The sequence below is a fragment of the Ornithorhynchus anatinus genome, chromosome 5, assembly GCF_004115215.2.
Source record: "Ornithorhynchus anatinus isolate Pmale09 chromosome 5, mOrnAna1.pri.v4, whole genome shotgun sequence".
NCBI lineage: Eukaryota > Metazoa > Chordata > Mammalia > Monotremata > Ornithorhynchidae > Ornithorhynchus > Ornithorhynchus anatinus.
In genome coordinates this window covers 70,684,650-70,698,902 of record NC_041732.1, presented here as the reverse complement: position 1 = coordinate 70,698,902, position 14,253 = coordinate 70,684,650, and the positions used below count along the sequence as shown (strand labels likewise).

The 14,253-nt window shown below is 44.9% G+C and overlaps 1 protein-coding gene across 8 annotated transcripts in view; it reads left to right on the top strand.

The window, feature by feature from the left end:
- The window catches only part of CAMTA1 (calmodulin binding transcription activator 1), a 1,175,303-nt gene that overhangs the window by 1,135,506 nt on the left and 25,544 nt on the right, over positions 1-14,253 (top strand). For 6 of the 8 annotated variants that reach the window (XM_039912082.1, XM_029064834.2, XM_029064833.2 and 3 more), the window contains 6 exons: positions 1,949-2,136; positions 3,622-3,868; positions 4,830-4,901; positions 8,732-8,752; positions 10,909-11,102; positions 11,980-12,054. In XM_039912082.1, coding sequence (XP_039768016.1) covers positions 1,949-2,136; positions 3,622-3,868; positions 4,830-4,901; positions 8,732-8,752; positions 10,909-11,102; positions 11,980-12,054 — 797 coding nt within the window. The remainder of the gene's footprint in view (positions 1-1,948; positions 2,137-3,621; positions 3,869-4,829; positions 4,902-8,731; positions 8,753-10,908; positions 11,103-11,979; positions 12,055-14,253) is intronic. The other 2 variants (XM_029064835.2, XM_039912081.1) reach the window with 1 other exon arrangement.

Genomic DNA, 14,253 nt, shown 5'->3' with positions numbered 1-14,253 from the left:
ATCAGACGATACACAATAACTCGTTGGTAGAGTGTAACTTTTTGGTGTCAGTATGTAGTATTTATGAGTTGAGGAGATAAAGAGGTGATTAGGAGACAGTCAAATGGGCTTAGAAACAAAACACCTCAGAGGGAACTGTTGGGTGAGAAAGGGGCTAATGCAAGGCCTAGACCACTGTGATTCCACATTCTCGACTCTGCACACCAGGGTTAGCCCAGTTGTCTGACCCCTTTTAAAAACGCCATGCCTATGGCCAACTCCAGACTCATTCGTTCAATAGTATTTATTGAGCGCTAACTATGTGCAAGCACTTGGAATGTACGAATCGGTAACAGATAGAGGCAGTCCCTGCCCTTTGACGGGCTTACAGTCTGGTCCCAGAGGTGTCTAGTTCCTGCCTATATCCAGCCCCTAGGGAGAACCTCTCTGCGGGCCTGCTGCCCCTCCACCACTCCAAGTCCCAGATAAGCTTACCGCGCTGACCTCTAGAAGCATCAAAAATCATCATCGATGGTCATCATAGGGCACACTTTACTGGAGATTGGTCACACAGGCCACCCGACATCCAGTAGGTGCTGTGGGAGACAGTCTGGTTAACTCAGTTTCCAGGAGTTTCACTGACCCGCAGTGGACCCCCGGAAGCATGGCCGGCGTTTATCTTTCCAGCGAGGAACAGAATTCTGGAGCTGCATCTGGGGGCGGCTGCCCCCTGAGTCTCTGTTGTGGGCTATTTTTATACAATTTTTGTTTCATTACCACACCTTGGCCTTTCATTGCTAGTTGGTCAGTCCTCATGATTTCACCTCTGTCCTTCCTCCATTGAAGGGGATCTTCTACCCCCTTTTGAAGGGGGGAATCTTCTCCTGGTCATATGGAGGAATTCTTTTGCCAGGTGATTATGTATTTTGTACTTGGTCAAAGTTCCATGTGTTTTTTGTCTCTCTTTGGAAGGGAGCTGAACTCTGTTCCCCCAGCTCAGGGGAAGGGGTCTTGCTTGGCCTTGGGGCCCCTTTTGCCCGGTGACTGTCTATTCTTTGTTTATGGTATTTAACTGCTTTCTATGTGCCAGGCACTGTACTAAGTGCTGGAATAGATACAAGCTCATTAGCTAATCAGGTTGGACCCAGTTCGTGTCCTACTCGGGGCTCACAGTATTTATCCCCTTTAGAGTTGAGGTAACTGAGGCACGGAGAAGGGAAGTGACTTGCCCCAGGTCACACAGCCGACAAAGGCTGGAGTCGGAACTAGAACCCAGCTCCTTCTGACTCCCATTCCTGTGCTCTATCCACTGGGTCATACTGACTCCTAGACCCTTTACCTTTATCTACTCTTTACTAATACTCTCTACCTAGACTTTTCAGTGCTTTTGACCTGCGCAGATTCATATTGGCTCTAGCACAGTCAACAACTCCCCTAGAATCCCCTGTTTTGCTTAATGCCTTCCCTTACATCCACTAACTTTGATGAGGAAAGTAGTCTCCTGAGGAAAGTAGTCTGTCATGACCACCCAGTCTGATAGCAGGATCAGATTTCAGCTGAGTTTCTGGGCCCTGGAATGTGCCAGGCTTTGGCACCCCTGAATATTAAAAAAAAAAAAAAAATGGGCCATTTGTTAAGCGCTTAATATGTGCCAAGCACTGTACTAAGTACTGGTAGATATAAGATAATCAGGTCCCACGTGGGACTCACAGTCTAAGTAGGAGAGGAACAGGTATTGACTCTCCGTTTACGGATGAAGAAACGGAGACAGAGAGGTTAAGTGACTTGCCCAAAGTACTACAGCAGGAAAGCGGTGGAACCGCGATTAGAAATCAAATCAGGTCCTCTGACTCCCAGACCTATTTCTACTAGGCCGGGCTGCTTCCTGTCTCGTAAAATCCTTTCAAACGTAGCTCGAGTCCCTTCAACAGGTATATAAGAACCAAGTCTCTCGTCTTCTCCTTCCAAGGTGAACATGATGACCCTGGCGGAACACATTATCGAAGCAACGCCTGACCGGATCAAGCGGGAGAATTTTGTACCCCTGGAGTCCACACTGGTGGAAAGAACAGATGCTGCGGCCATTAGCACCACAATGAGCTGGCTGGCCAGTTACCTTGCTGATGTCGATCACTTACCAAGTGCTGCACAGATCAGGTGAATAAAACTCACTAGACCGTAGGCTGTAAACTCGCTGTGGGCAGGAAATGTGTCAGGGGATCTTCCGGTACTGGAACAAATTCAAAGGGGATCAGGGAAAATACTAGGAAGCCGGGACCACATGGTTGATAGAGTAAATCCAGTCAATCGATGGCATTTACTGAGCACTTACTGTGTGCAGAGCACTGTACTAAGCGCTTGGGAGAGTACAATACAAGAGAGTTGGTAGATAGGATCCCTGCCCTCAAGGAGCTTATATACTAGTGACGGAGACAGGCGTTAAAATAAATTACAAATAGAGAAAGCAGTAGAGTATGAAGACGATGCATTCATTCACTCATATTGAGCGCTTACTGTGTGCAGAGCACTGTACTAAGCGCTTGGGGGAGTACAGTACAACGATAAACGGAAACATTCCCTGCCCACAGTGCTGTAGGTGAGGTTGAGGGTGGGAGGGCGTGTCAAAGTGCTTAAGAAGTACAGACCCAAGGGCAGAGATGACCCAAAAGGGAGGGCGAAAAGGGTGGGGAAATAAGAGGTGGGGCTTTGAAAACATGGAAAGTGGTAGTCTGTTGTGCATGAACGGGGAGGTAGGCCAGTGGGAACACATGAACAAGAGGTCATCTCTGAGAGATGAGATCAATTCACGGGTAGGTTGTAGGCCAGTGGGAACACGTGAACAAGAGGTCATCTGTGAGAGATGAGATCAATTCACAGGTAGGTTGGTGTAGCCTAGCAACGTGTATGGGCTGGGTGATGGTAGAAGGTTAGTGAGGTTTAGGAAGGCAGGGGAGAGCTGATTGTGTGCCCTAAAGCTGATGTTTCTGTTTGATGCAGAAATGGATGGGCAACTATTTGGGGGGTGTTGAGGAGAGGGGAGATTTGTGCCAATTTTTAGAAAAATGATCTGGAAAAGAGAGTGAAGTATAGACTGGAGTGGGGAGAGACCAGAGGCAAGGAGGTTGTGGCGGGATAGGCTAAGGGCTTGGACCAGCGTAGAAGTGGATGGAGAGGAAGGGGTGGATTCCTGAGGTGGTGCGAAGATCATCCGACAGGATTTGGTGACAGATTGAATGTGTGGGTTGAGTGAGAGAAGTGAGTCGAGGATAAAGCCAAGGTTAGGGGCTTGGGAGAAAGGACGGGTGGTGGTGATAGTCTACGGTGTTGGGGAAGTCAGAGAAAGGAGAGGGTATAGGTGGGAAGACAAGAAGGTCTGTTTCAGATCTAAGTTCAAGGTGTTGGTGGGACATCGAAGGAGAGAGGTCTGGGTCTAGCCGTGAATATGGAATATAGAATTTCTCATACCATAGTGAGCCCCGGTTTCAATCTGCCACGTTTTCAACCCACTCTAGAACTATGAGAGGCTCAGTGATGTTTACCCATTCAGATAATTTTGAGTCCCCCAAGTGAAAATGCAGAGAAATGAATAAATCACCTTTTCTTCCTCTTTCACCTACTGCTTCTCTTTGCCTCTTGTTTCAGAAGTCTGTATAGTGAACCCCTGACCCCTTCTTCTAACACCAGCTTGAGCCCCGTAGGCTCACCAATCAGTGAAATAGCTTTTGAGAAACCTAGCCTTCCCTCAGCAGCAGATTGGTCTGAATTTCTGAGCGCATCCACCAGTGAGAAGGTAGAAAACGAGTTTGCTCAGCTCACTCTGTCTGATCACGAACAGAGAGAACTCTATGAAGCTGCCAAACTCGTCCAGACAGCTTTCCGGAAATATAAGGTAATATAAACTGAAAGGTAAACCAGTTGTCCTTAAAACAGAATGTTGTGGTGGGGGGGGCCTTTGAATCAAAGTTCTTGGATACAAACATTTGCAGGAGGCAAATTTTATAACCAAAAATAGAGCCATTCCTCCTTGCTCTTCTTCAGTTTAGGGGTCGTATTTTGCAATTGTAGGATGGAAAATAAGCAATTATTCCCAAAACGGTATTCTCTGTAGAAGTTCACATTACCGGCAGTGGGAAGGTTGTGGCATCATGCCCACCATTTTCCAGGTTGTTAATGATAACAGACATATATTGAGCGCTAAGACAGGGCTCCGTACAAAGCCAGATGAAAACCAGATGAGACTTCCTAGAAGTCTCGTAATCCAAATGCAGAGGAGACCTTGAAGCTGTAGGAGGGAGGACACTTAGGATCAGACATTCTAAAAACCTACGGTTGAAATGGAAACACATTTTGTTAAATATGTGGAATATTTGAATTGCTGCATTGGATTAGACCAGTGTTCCCTATCTGTTAGCAAACACCAGAGGAGCCTCCGAGGAACAGTATAATAGTATGTGATCCTCATGGTCAGGAATGGGCCTTCTAACTTCCCTGACTTCCCTCCAGAAACATTTCATGAACCTACCTTCCATGAGTTTTCCTAAAGCCTTCTTCAGTCTTTTGAAATTTGTGTAGCGCATGCCTTTGTTTCCATATCTTCCACCAGCCAAAGCTCTTCCTTCTCTTTTAAGAGTTGACAGAAATTCTCTTTGCAAACTACCTTTCCTTATTTATCTAGGAATCCAGTTTTTCAAGGATTTGGTTACCCTGGCTCTAGTGTTCTTTGGGGCTTGAAATGGATAGAGAATTCCAATCCTACACAGGCAGGCCCACATCAGTCTGCAGGAGACTTTGGAGACCTTTCTTGTGATCTATATTCATCAGTATTGATTTCCTGTGCGTTTTTGCTGTAGGGTCGGCCCTTGCGTGAACAGCAGGAAGTTGCTGCTGCTGTCATTCAGCGTTGTTACAGAAAATACAAACAGGTAAAGTGGAAGGTTTGTTTTCAAATGGGAAATGGAATCTGAGTTCAAGCCACATAAGAAGGTCCAGGACAGTGGTGTTATTTTCCAATTCAGAAGCATGTGGCCCAGGGGAAAGAGCACGGACCTGGGAGCCGGAGGACTTGGGTTCTAGTCCCACCTCTATCACTTGTCTGTTGTGTGACACTGGGCGAGTCACTTCACTTCTCTGGGCCTCAGATACCTCATCTATAAAAAGGGGATTGAGACTGTGAGTCCCACATGAAACATGGACGGTGTCCAACTTGATTAGCTCGTAACCACCCCAGTGCTTAGTATAGTGCATAATGTGCTTAACAAATGCCATTAAAAAAAAAAAAACCCTTCAAAAACATTAAAATATGTTATTTGCAATGTCTAAACAGAGATAAAGAGGGGAAATAAATGTCTCATCTTCAAACTCTTTCTCCAAGATCATTTTCATTCTCTTTAATGTATTTCTTTTTTAATAATAGCAAATATTTTATTTACATCCCTGTGGACATGGCTTGACACTAATAAAAATTGGTGTGTGGAGATCTGGATATAAAGTGAGGCATTAGAGAAGCAGTCAGAGCTTCAGCTTTCTCAGCGAATTCTAATTCATAACAAGAGAACTCTGTACTTTGACTTTCAGCCCAAGCATTTGCAGAGGAATCAATCCATCGATGGTATTTATTGAGCACTTAGTATGTTCAGAGCACCACGCTGAGCACTGGGGAGAGTACGCTACACAGAATTAGCAGGCACATTCCTTGTCCTTAATGAGCTTACAGTCTATCGAATGTGATGAAGGGACTGTCCCCAGCACTGACACTGGTATATTTTATTCTGGGCACACGTACCTCCTTCCATACCAGTTCCTCCAGCTACAAAATGAAGATGATGTTGCTTGCTTTCTACCAGCCATATGTGGGTTTTGTGAGAATGCATGGATAGAAGGTCTCAAAGTGCTTTGAATTTCTTGTATAAAAGGCACAAGATAAATATCAAGTGCAGTGGTTCTATTCCATAGGAACTCTTTCCAAATAGTGCAATAGGGTGCTGTTACACAGAATTGAAAATTCTTTCAGCTCTAAACATGTGATAATTACCTGAAATTCATCTGAATTAGAAGAACAGCTTGGTATCTTCAAAGTGAAATAAGCAACCTTTAGCCACAGAACCCTCCAAGGATGAAGTCAGAGATCATTTCACTCAGAAATGGAGGGCTCCTGCTCCAGAATCTTGTCAATTCAATAGATTAACAAATATACTGTTGTATTTTAGGATTGCACAGAAGTGCAGCATTTTTTAAATGTGCAGACTGACCATTCAGAGAGAGAAGAGTTTCTCCTTTGAGCACTTGTACCAGAAAATGAACCCTAAAATAATCATTATTTACTTTAATTCGTGACTTGAAGGACTCTTTGCAGTACTTTGTTTCACCACCCTGTGAAGTAGATGGGTTCTGCTTTTCCAGACAGAGTTTTCTTCGTATTCCCCAATAATTCAGAAAAGCGGTCTTTGAGAGAAGTCTCATGCCTGCCCAAAATGAACACTGCAACTCGGTTTTGGCAGAGAGATTTGATTATGTGCCTCTTTTCCATTTTCCTGTATTCTCTTTGATGTTGCAGCCTTTGGTAAAGTCAGTGACATCCAGTGTTACATGCCTGAACGCTATAATAATAATAACTGTCGTATCTGTTAAGCACTTACTATGTGCCAGACACCGCAGTAAGCTCTGGTGTAGTTTCGGGATCATCAGGTTGGTGCCCCCAACCTAAGCAGGAAGGAGAACAAATCCCCACTTTGCAGATGAGGGAACTGAGGCCCAGAGAAGTTAAGTGACTTGTCCAAGGTCACACAACAGACAAGTAGCAGATCTGGGATTAGAACCCAGGTCCTCTGACTTTCAGACCCATGCTGTTGCCACGAGGTCACGCTGCTTCTCCTTGATCTGTAACTGCCAAGAAAATCCATCAGTTTCACGAAGTACATAGCCCCCCCACTTCAAGACTGGGTTTATGTGGCAGAGAAAGATGCCTCACTCTCTACAGTGAGAGTTTAAAGTTGAGCAACAGGGCCATAGGTCACCTTTGTAAATGTTGGTTTGTCACTGGCCACTCATCATTTGAAGGTGTTGCTAGCAGCACTGTTCTACTGATATGTTTTGATTTTTTTTTAATGGATCTATGCAGTGTTTACTATGAACAAGGCACTGTACTAAAAGCTGGGGTCAATATAAGCTAATCACATTGGGCACAGTCCATGTCCCACTTGGGCTCACAGTCTTAATCCCTATTTTACAGATGAAGGAACTGAGGCACAATCAGCCAACTGATCATATTTATTGAGCGATTACTGTGACTGTACTAAACCCTTGGGAGAGCACAGTATAAAACATTCCCTGCCCACAACGAGCTTACAGAGAAGTGAAGTGACTTTCCCAGCATCACGCAGCAGACAAGTGGCAGAGTCGGAATTAAAACCCATGTCCTTCTGACTCCCAGGCCTGTGCTCTATCCATTAGACCACACTGCTTCTCTTTCTGCCTTTCTTTCTTCCTCAAAGACATTTCCCTACACATCTGTTGGAGACGCACAAGGGAGCTATATTCCCAGAGATCGCGAAGGTTGTTGACCCCCTCAGCTGCAAATCTTGCCGGGCCCTTGGTTAAACTTAGTTCTAGAAGAGAATCCAGGACCAGAGTGGAGGAAGGGGGATTCGTTCATTCAATTGTATTTATTGAGCGCTTACTGCGCGCAAAGCACCGTACTCCTTTCTCCCATCTGAGCCTCGAAAGTGCATTGTTTCACCCTCCCCAAAAGGGAGGAATTCAGCTCTCTGCTCAGTGTTCGTTTGGCTTCGCTGTCCACCCGTAAAGCAAATCAAATGGTGTTAACATTTAGCCAAGAATAATCCATTGCTGAAGCAGCAAAATTATCTTCCCTCTATACACCATTTATGTTCCTAAAAGCTTTTGGAAGAGGCTTAATAAAACTCCAATATGCTGTTTAATTTGAGTTGTAAGCTAGAACTAATTCTTTACTGGTCCCCTTGGAGAGGATACAAGAGCCCGAGCTCGCTGAAGTGAAGTCCATACTAATGATTTTTGTTCTTTTAATTACAATCTTAACTTTATTTAATTGACAAAGAATTTCCTTTTGAAGCAACTTGGTGACTTTGAGACTCACTGAAGTAGGATAAAGATTAGGCCCCTTATGATGTCAGGTAGTTGTAAAATACAGATGTATTGTTTCCTCTAGCTGGGCCTTTTGTTCCTGTGAAGCAAAATGCTGTAGCTTCAGTGGGTGATTGAAGTGGGCATTAGTGTGTGCTTCTGCTTTTGCTTTTAATCAGAAATTGGTGAATACTCCTGAAGATCTAAATAGCTTCAATGCCATGTTTTGGTTTCTGCTATCAGTGGTTATTATTTCAAACTATCTTAGGGGGAGACATTTTGGAAACCCCAGTCTCAAGCCGATATTCCCGCTGAGTTCACGATCCCAGGAAATGAAGGTTTATTTTGTAAACGCTGACACCGTAGAACCTGTAGCACCCTAGAATTGTGACCGCTCCGTTCTTCCAAACTCGGCAAGCTCGGTTTGACACCGTGCAGAGCCGTATTGGTTTCAGAAACATTTATTTTAAAATTCAAGGTGACTTTCCAAAAGATGTTAAAGAAGATTATATAAAACCTTTGAACAGATGATTTCTGAGAGCAACCGAAGCCGCTCTGTTGGGAGGGAGAGGTTATTCTGTTTTTGTTTTTTTCCATTTATTTCTATTCACATACCTAACTTTAATCTTGTATTTTCTGTTTCTCCTCCAAGCTGACATGGATAGCCTTGAAGGTAATGAACGAACCCAAATACTCTTACCAATCATCCCACCTGAATCAAAAACTTCACATTCATCATCAATTAGAGAAAAAGAGTTACTGAGTGAGCTAAAATAAAAATATAGCATGTCTGATGTAGTCCCACGGCTCCACACTGGCCCCCTCAAAGTAGCCATACCTCTTTTGCGGATCCAGATGGCCATTTAGACTAACCATCTGTAAATAGACTGATGGTGTATAAGGGGGATTCTCTGTCAGTAAGGTCCCTCTCAGGGTCTTTTATTGGTATCTCAATGAGCCATTCAGAAAGCTTTGTCTCACCTGTGAATTAAGTGTGTAAACTATTTCCTACCCTCTTGCTTCTAAATAGGTAAAACAGTGCACAGTGTGGACTGCCAAGAGAATGACAAACCTGAACAATCAAAAGTGACTTCTGCTCTAAAGAAATTGGAATTGGGCCCTGAGTAAGAGTAGGTCCAACATTGTATCTGGAGCTGGAAAGAGTCTTTCAGAATATTCCTGACATCTCAAAAGCCCGTCTCCACCTATTCCTCCTCTTCTTCCTCCTCCTCCTCCTTCCCTGGCAAAATTTAGGAAGACCTGATCCATTGAGAAGTAGCATGGGGTAGTTAATAGAGCACAGACCTGGGAGCTATAAAGTCATGGGTTCTAATCCCAGCACTGCCACTTGTCTGCCGGGTGACTTTGGGCAAGTCACGTCACTTCTCTGGCCTCCGTTTCCTCATCTGTAAAATGGGGATTGAGACTGAGACTGTGATCCCCACGTGGGATAGGGAGTGTGTCCATCCCGATTTGTTTGTGTCGGCCCCAACGCTTAGTGCCTGGCACATAGTAAGGGCTTAACAAATACCACAGTTATTATGGTTTTTAGTATCAATTATTAGTTGATTTTCTAGTACGGATTCGCTTTGCTTGCAAGGAGGGTTGGAATTTGGTAGAAAGTTTCATGATGGCATCCTTTAAAGATTGGCCTGAAATGACCAGGGGTTGCATTTTTAAAGTAAAGAAAACTTCCCCTTTGTATCCACTTCTTGCCCTTGCTAGCAGATACACAGCAAGAGGCAGGGAGGCGTCCCCTACAAGTGGTGTTATGGATATCAATGGCTGCATTGAAGGTGTCAGCGTTTCATGATAAGACCTTGTCTGTGGGACCTTGTAACTCATCCAACAGAATTTCTCCGAGTAGGATGATAGAAACCAAGTGATGCATGTAGAGCTGATAGTGTGTGTGTTTGTGTGAATTGTTGGGAAACAGAAGACCTAGCAGGAAGGAGAGGTTGAAATTAAAATTTGGTTTGTAACTTTTTCAGATGTGTTTTCCTTCTGGGTGTCATTTCAAAAATTAATAAATGCCCTACCTTGTCGCCATTATGGGCAGGGAAAGTGTCTGCTAATTCTGTTGTATCATACTCTCCCGAGCTCTTAGAACCATGCTCTGCACGTAGTAAGCACTCAATAACTACCACCGACTGATTGATTAAATGACAAATGTTAAGACTAATGCTTTGCACCTTAGACTTTGGGGAAACTCCATTTTAAACAATACACGGATCTTGATTGGGTCCATCGCTCAATCAGTTGAACGTACCGAGCACCTACCACGTGCAGAAGACTGTACTAAGCACTTGGGAGAGTTCAGTTGAGTGAATCACTGCCCTCATAGACCTTACAACCTAACAGGGGGAGATAGTTACAGAAGACGAGCTAGTCACAAAATGCCGTTGCTGTTGTAATTAAAAGTACTGATGGGTAAACCGGTAAATATCAATACGGGTAGAGAATATACATACATTCTAACCCGGGCGCCTTTGGGTGGGCATGACCCGGGAAGTTGGAACTGAATCGGGGACTCCCTCCTGGAGAAGGCAGGGTTTCAGGAGGTCTTTGAAGATGGAGAGAGTTAGCATCCGGTGGATTTGGGTTTCAGAAAACTAGATGAAAAGTCCCCTCCTTCCCTTTGGCATTGATGAATGCAAGGAGAGAGCAACTTGCAAAATGAAGAGAAAAGGCTGTATTTCTCCCCCAGAACCCTATTTCAGGGGAACAGGGAACAAAGCTTCACTTTGTAAAGTAGGGAGCCTATCATTATTCCAGTTGCTTTGTACATTAGTGGACCTTGTCTTCTTGTTCTTTTCATTTTCCCTGCAGTATGCACTTTATAAAAAGATGACACAGGCTGCAATCCTCATCCAGAGCAAATTCCGAAGCTATTACGAGCAGAAAAAATTCCAGCAGAGCCGACGGGCTGCTGTGCTGATCCAACAGTACTACCGGAGTTACAAGGAATGTGGCAAAAGAAGGCAAACGCGCCGAGCAGCTGCAATTGTACAACAGAAACTCAGGTGGGTGCACCAGACCCATCAAGAGGTCCCCGTCCTTGGCCCCAAAGAGGAAGTGTGAACCAGGGTAGTGTGTGGAGCAAAAAGGTTCCTTAGTCGAAGGGGATAACCCAATCTCAATACACATTTTCCTGGTTTTTCTCCCTCCAAACTTATTTTGGGGGCGTGTGGACTTTACAGGGTTGGGTTGAGTGTTTTTGATTTTTTTTCATCTATCTTTTTGTCGTCAAGCTTCCCGAACAAATCCGGTGGCTTATTCCCTAATAATCAATCAGCCATCAAAGGTATTTACTGAGCGTTTACTGGGTGCAGAGCACTGTACTGAGCTCTTGGGAAAAGAGCAATGCAATAGAGTCGATAGGCGCTATCCCTGCCCCCAAAGAGCCAGAAAAACAAGATCTCATTTGGGGTTTTCTAGGCTTTGACAGCTCGAGCTCAAGCGTTGCGAAAAACGGTCAATAAGGCTATCCTGTGGTCAGTAAGGCTATCCTGTCAGCTGGAATGAAACATGTCAATTTAGAGAATTTAATTGAACACTTCAAGCGTTCTCGGAAACTTGAAAGAACTTCCCAACAAAGATGCAGACTTACCAAAAAGAGCGGATCATTGTTCTCTGTATCAAAATGAACTCCTAAGATATCCTCTGGGAAAAATCACTTCTTTAGTTTTCCTTGAGACTTCAGTTACTTGGAGAGAGGGTTCGCCTAGCCCTCTTCCCGGTCCCAGGCCAGGACTCTAGCTCATCTCACTTGCCAACCCTGGAGCTGTGTCCTCGTCTTTAGAATCGCTGCCTCGTTGCTGATCCTTTCTGCTCTTTAATAAACATCGAGCTTCACAATCTGCAGTGGGCTTCCCGTCACCCAAAGCCTTGTTTTTTCAGGAGCAGTCTGCTAACCAAGAAGCAGGACCAAGCTGCTCGCAAGATAATGAGGTTTCTCCGCCGCTGTCGCCACAGGTACACTGACTCTCATCCTCACATTTTAACTGATCAACAACTGCAGAACAACCTCAGCCTTTAATCCCAACCCCTAGCTTAACCCTCCCGGAAGACCTTGGACCGAGCTCTTTCCAGAACACTGAAAGAATTGAAGTGTCGAGGTAGGGAGTAAGTGAATTCACCAAAAAGATGGGAACTCTGTACCAGGCTTAGCTGAGAGGAGAAGAACATTAAGGTCTGAGCATTGACTCCTCTCTTGCTGCTTAAATTAGGTCTGAGGAGCTTTAGGCTGCTTGATCTGAATTTGTCTTTCCATTTTACCTGTTTATATGTACCTCGCTCGCACGTGAGACCTCAGAGACCTGTGCGGGCTTGGATTTGGGTTAGAGGCTAGAGCCAAAAGAGAAACAGACACTGCTTGGACCGAGGATAGGCTATCAGTGCTTTTCCCCAGCTAAGGCGAGTGCCTGTTGTATCCCAAATGCCCGTAGAAACAACGCGCATGGAAGAATTCATCCCAGTGGTTGGGCCATAACTCCTCTTCTATCCCACACTTTCTTCCCCCTTCTACTATCCACTACTCCCAGAAATGAGCGTGAGCTTCCTCTGGGCCACGACCTGCCAGCCCTTAGCCGGGCCCCAATTTTTTTCCCAAGTAGCATTTTTTTCCTCCTGATCACACCCAAATACACACCTTTTTCCCTAACTGGTACCCACACTGTAGTAGAATAGTACATAGATTCTCCAGTTTCCAGGTAAGGAGCGAAGGGACCATCTGAATTTTTTGTTTTCTTTTTGGTTTTTTTTTTTTGTTTTTATTGTTTAACAGTGATTTTCTTTGAAATAGCTGGTGTCCTGCTGCCCCCTGCTGAATAAAATGTCTGAGTCGCTTAGCGCATGGTCAGTTAGAGTTTAAAGGCTGGGGTGGAAAAAGACCGCTGAAATTCAGGGATCTGAACTAGCTGTTCCGCTCGCTGCGTTTCCACAGCCGGTCTGGTGCGGCCCAGACTTTTGTGTCCGAGAGTGGAACGGGCCACGCAGGGCATCCTTGATCCAAACTCTCTTCCCCTCACTGGATTTCGCGAGATGAGAAAGACTTGTTATTGTCAAACTGAACAAGTCGGAAGCTTGGAAAGTTTAGGTTTTAGGGGTGGGTTCAAATCGCGCAGAGAAGGCTTGGCAGGTGAAAAGGGCAGCTGTAGCCCCCACCAATCAGTGATTGATCGACTGTGTCCCCCCCATGGGTTTTTACTCCTCCCGGGGCCCAGAGCCAATTGTTCCTCTTCACTCTCAGTTATCTGAAACCCCCCCTTAGAGTGCCAGATCTGGGTTGGGCCGGGGAAGATCTACGTTTCATTTCCTTCAAGAAACCTTTCTTTGGAGATCCTGATTCTAGTGACCTTGCAGCTACGTGGTAGAGCTTGTCTGGTTGGAGTTGCTTTTAATGGTATCCTTCAGTAGATTTAGAGGAGGGGACTACTTACTTGTCCAGGGCAGCGAGGCCCTATTCTAGTAGCCTGGCGCACGAGGACAAATCCTAAAGAATTTCCGAGTGCTTTGCTACTTGGGATGAAATGCTAGCTTGCAGAACTTTTGCCGGGGACCGGATGTCAGCAACAGCACAGTCCCTTTGCTGGCCCCTAAACACCTATTCGTGTTGCCCCTAAAATGGTCCATGCCATCCTATCTTTGAGAAGCAAACTGGAGGATATCGCTGTCATCTGGAGAGGCTGCTGAGGCTTTGTCAAGGGTTCTCTGCTCCGACCGGGCATAGGTCTACTTGAATCCGAGAATAAAGGGTTCCGTGGCCCCAGAGAACATGTAGAACCAGGCCTAGAGATTGAGGCTCAGTCTCTCTCGATCCCTTTGGAACTTGTTTTACGTATCGTTTGCGGGGCCAATCTCTCTAATAACTACTTGACACCTGTTCGGACACTTCTGATGCAGAAGGCCCAGAAACTTTGAGTATTTTTAATCCAGTCAATTTTCCAGCAGTTCCATGTCGTACAAAGTTGGTTTGCTTCTACAGCTGTCGTAACTGTGATTCGTCTAAAACTCTTTATATTCTTTCAAGTTTGGTTTATGCTGTTATGCCACACAGTGAGAGAAGCAACGAGACATCAATTTTGATACTAAAAGGAGAAAAATCTTAAAGGGGACTTGGCGTTAAAAATGTTTCCTTAATTTGGTGAAACCAATGATATCTCATCTTGCTGA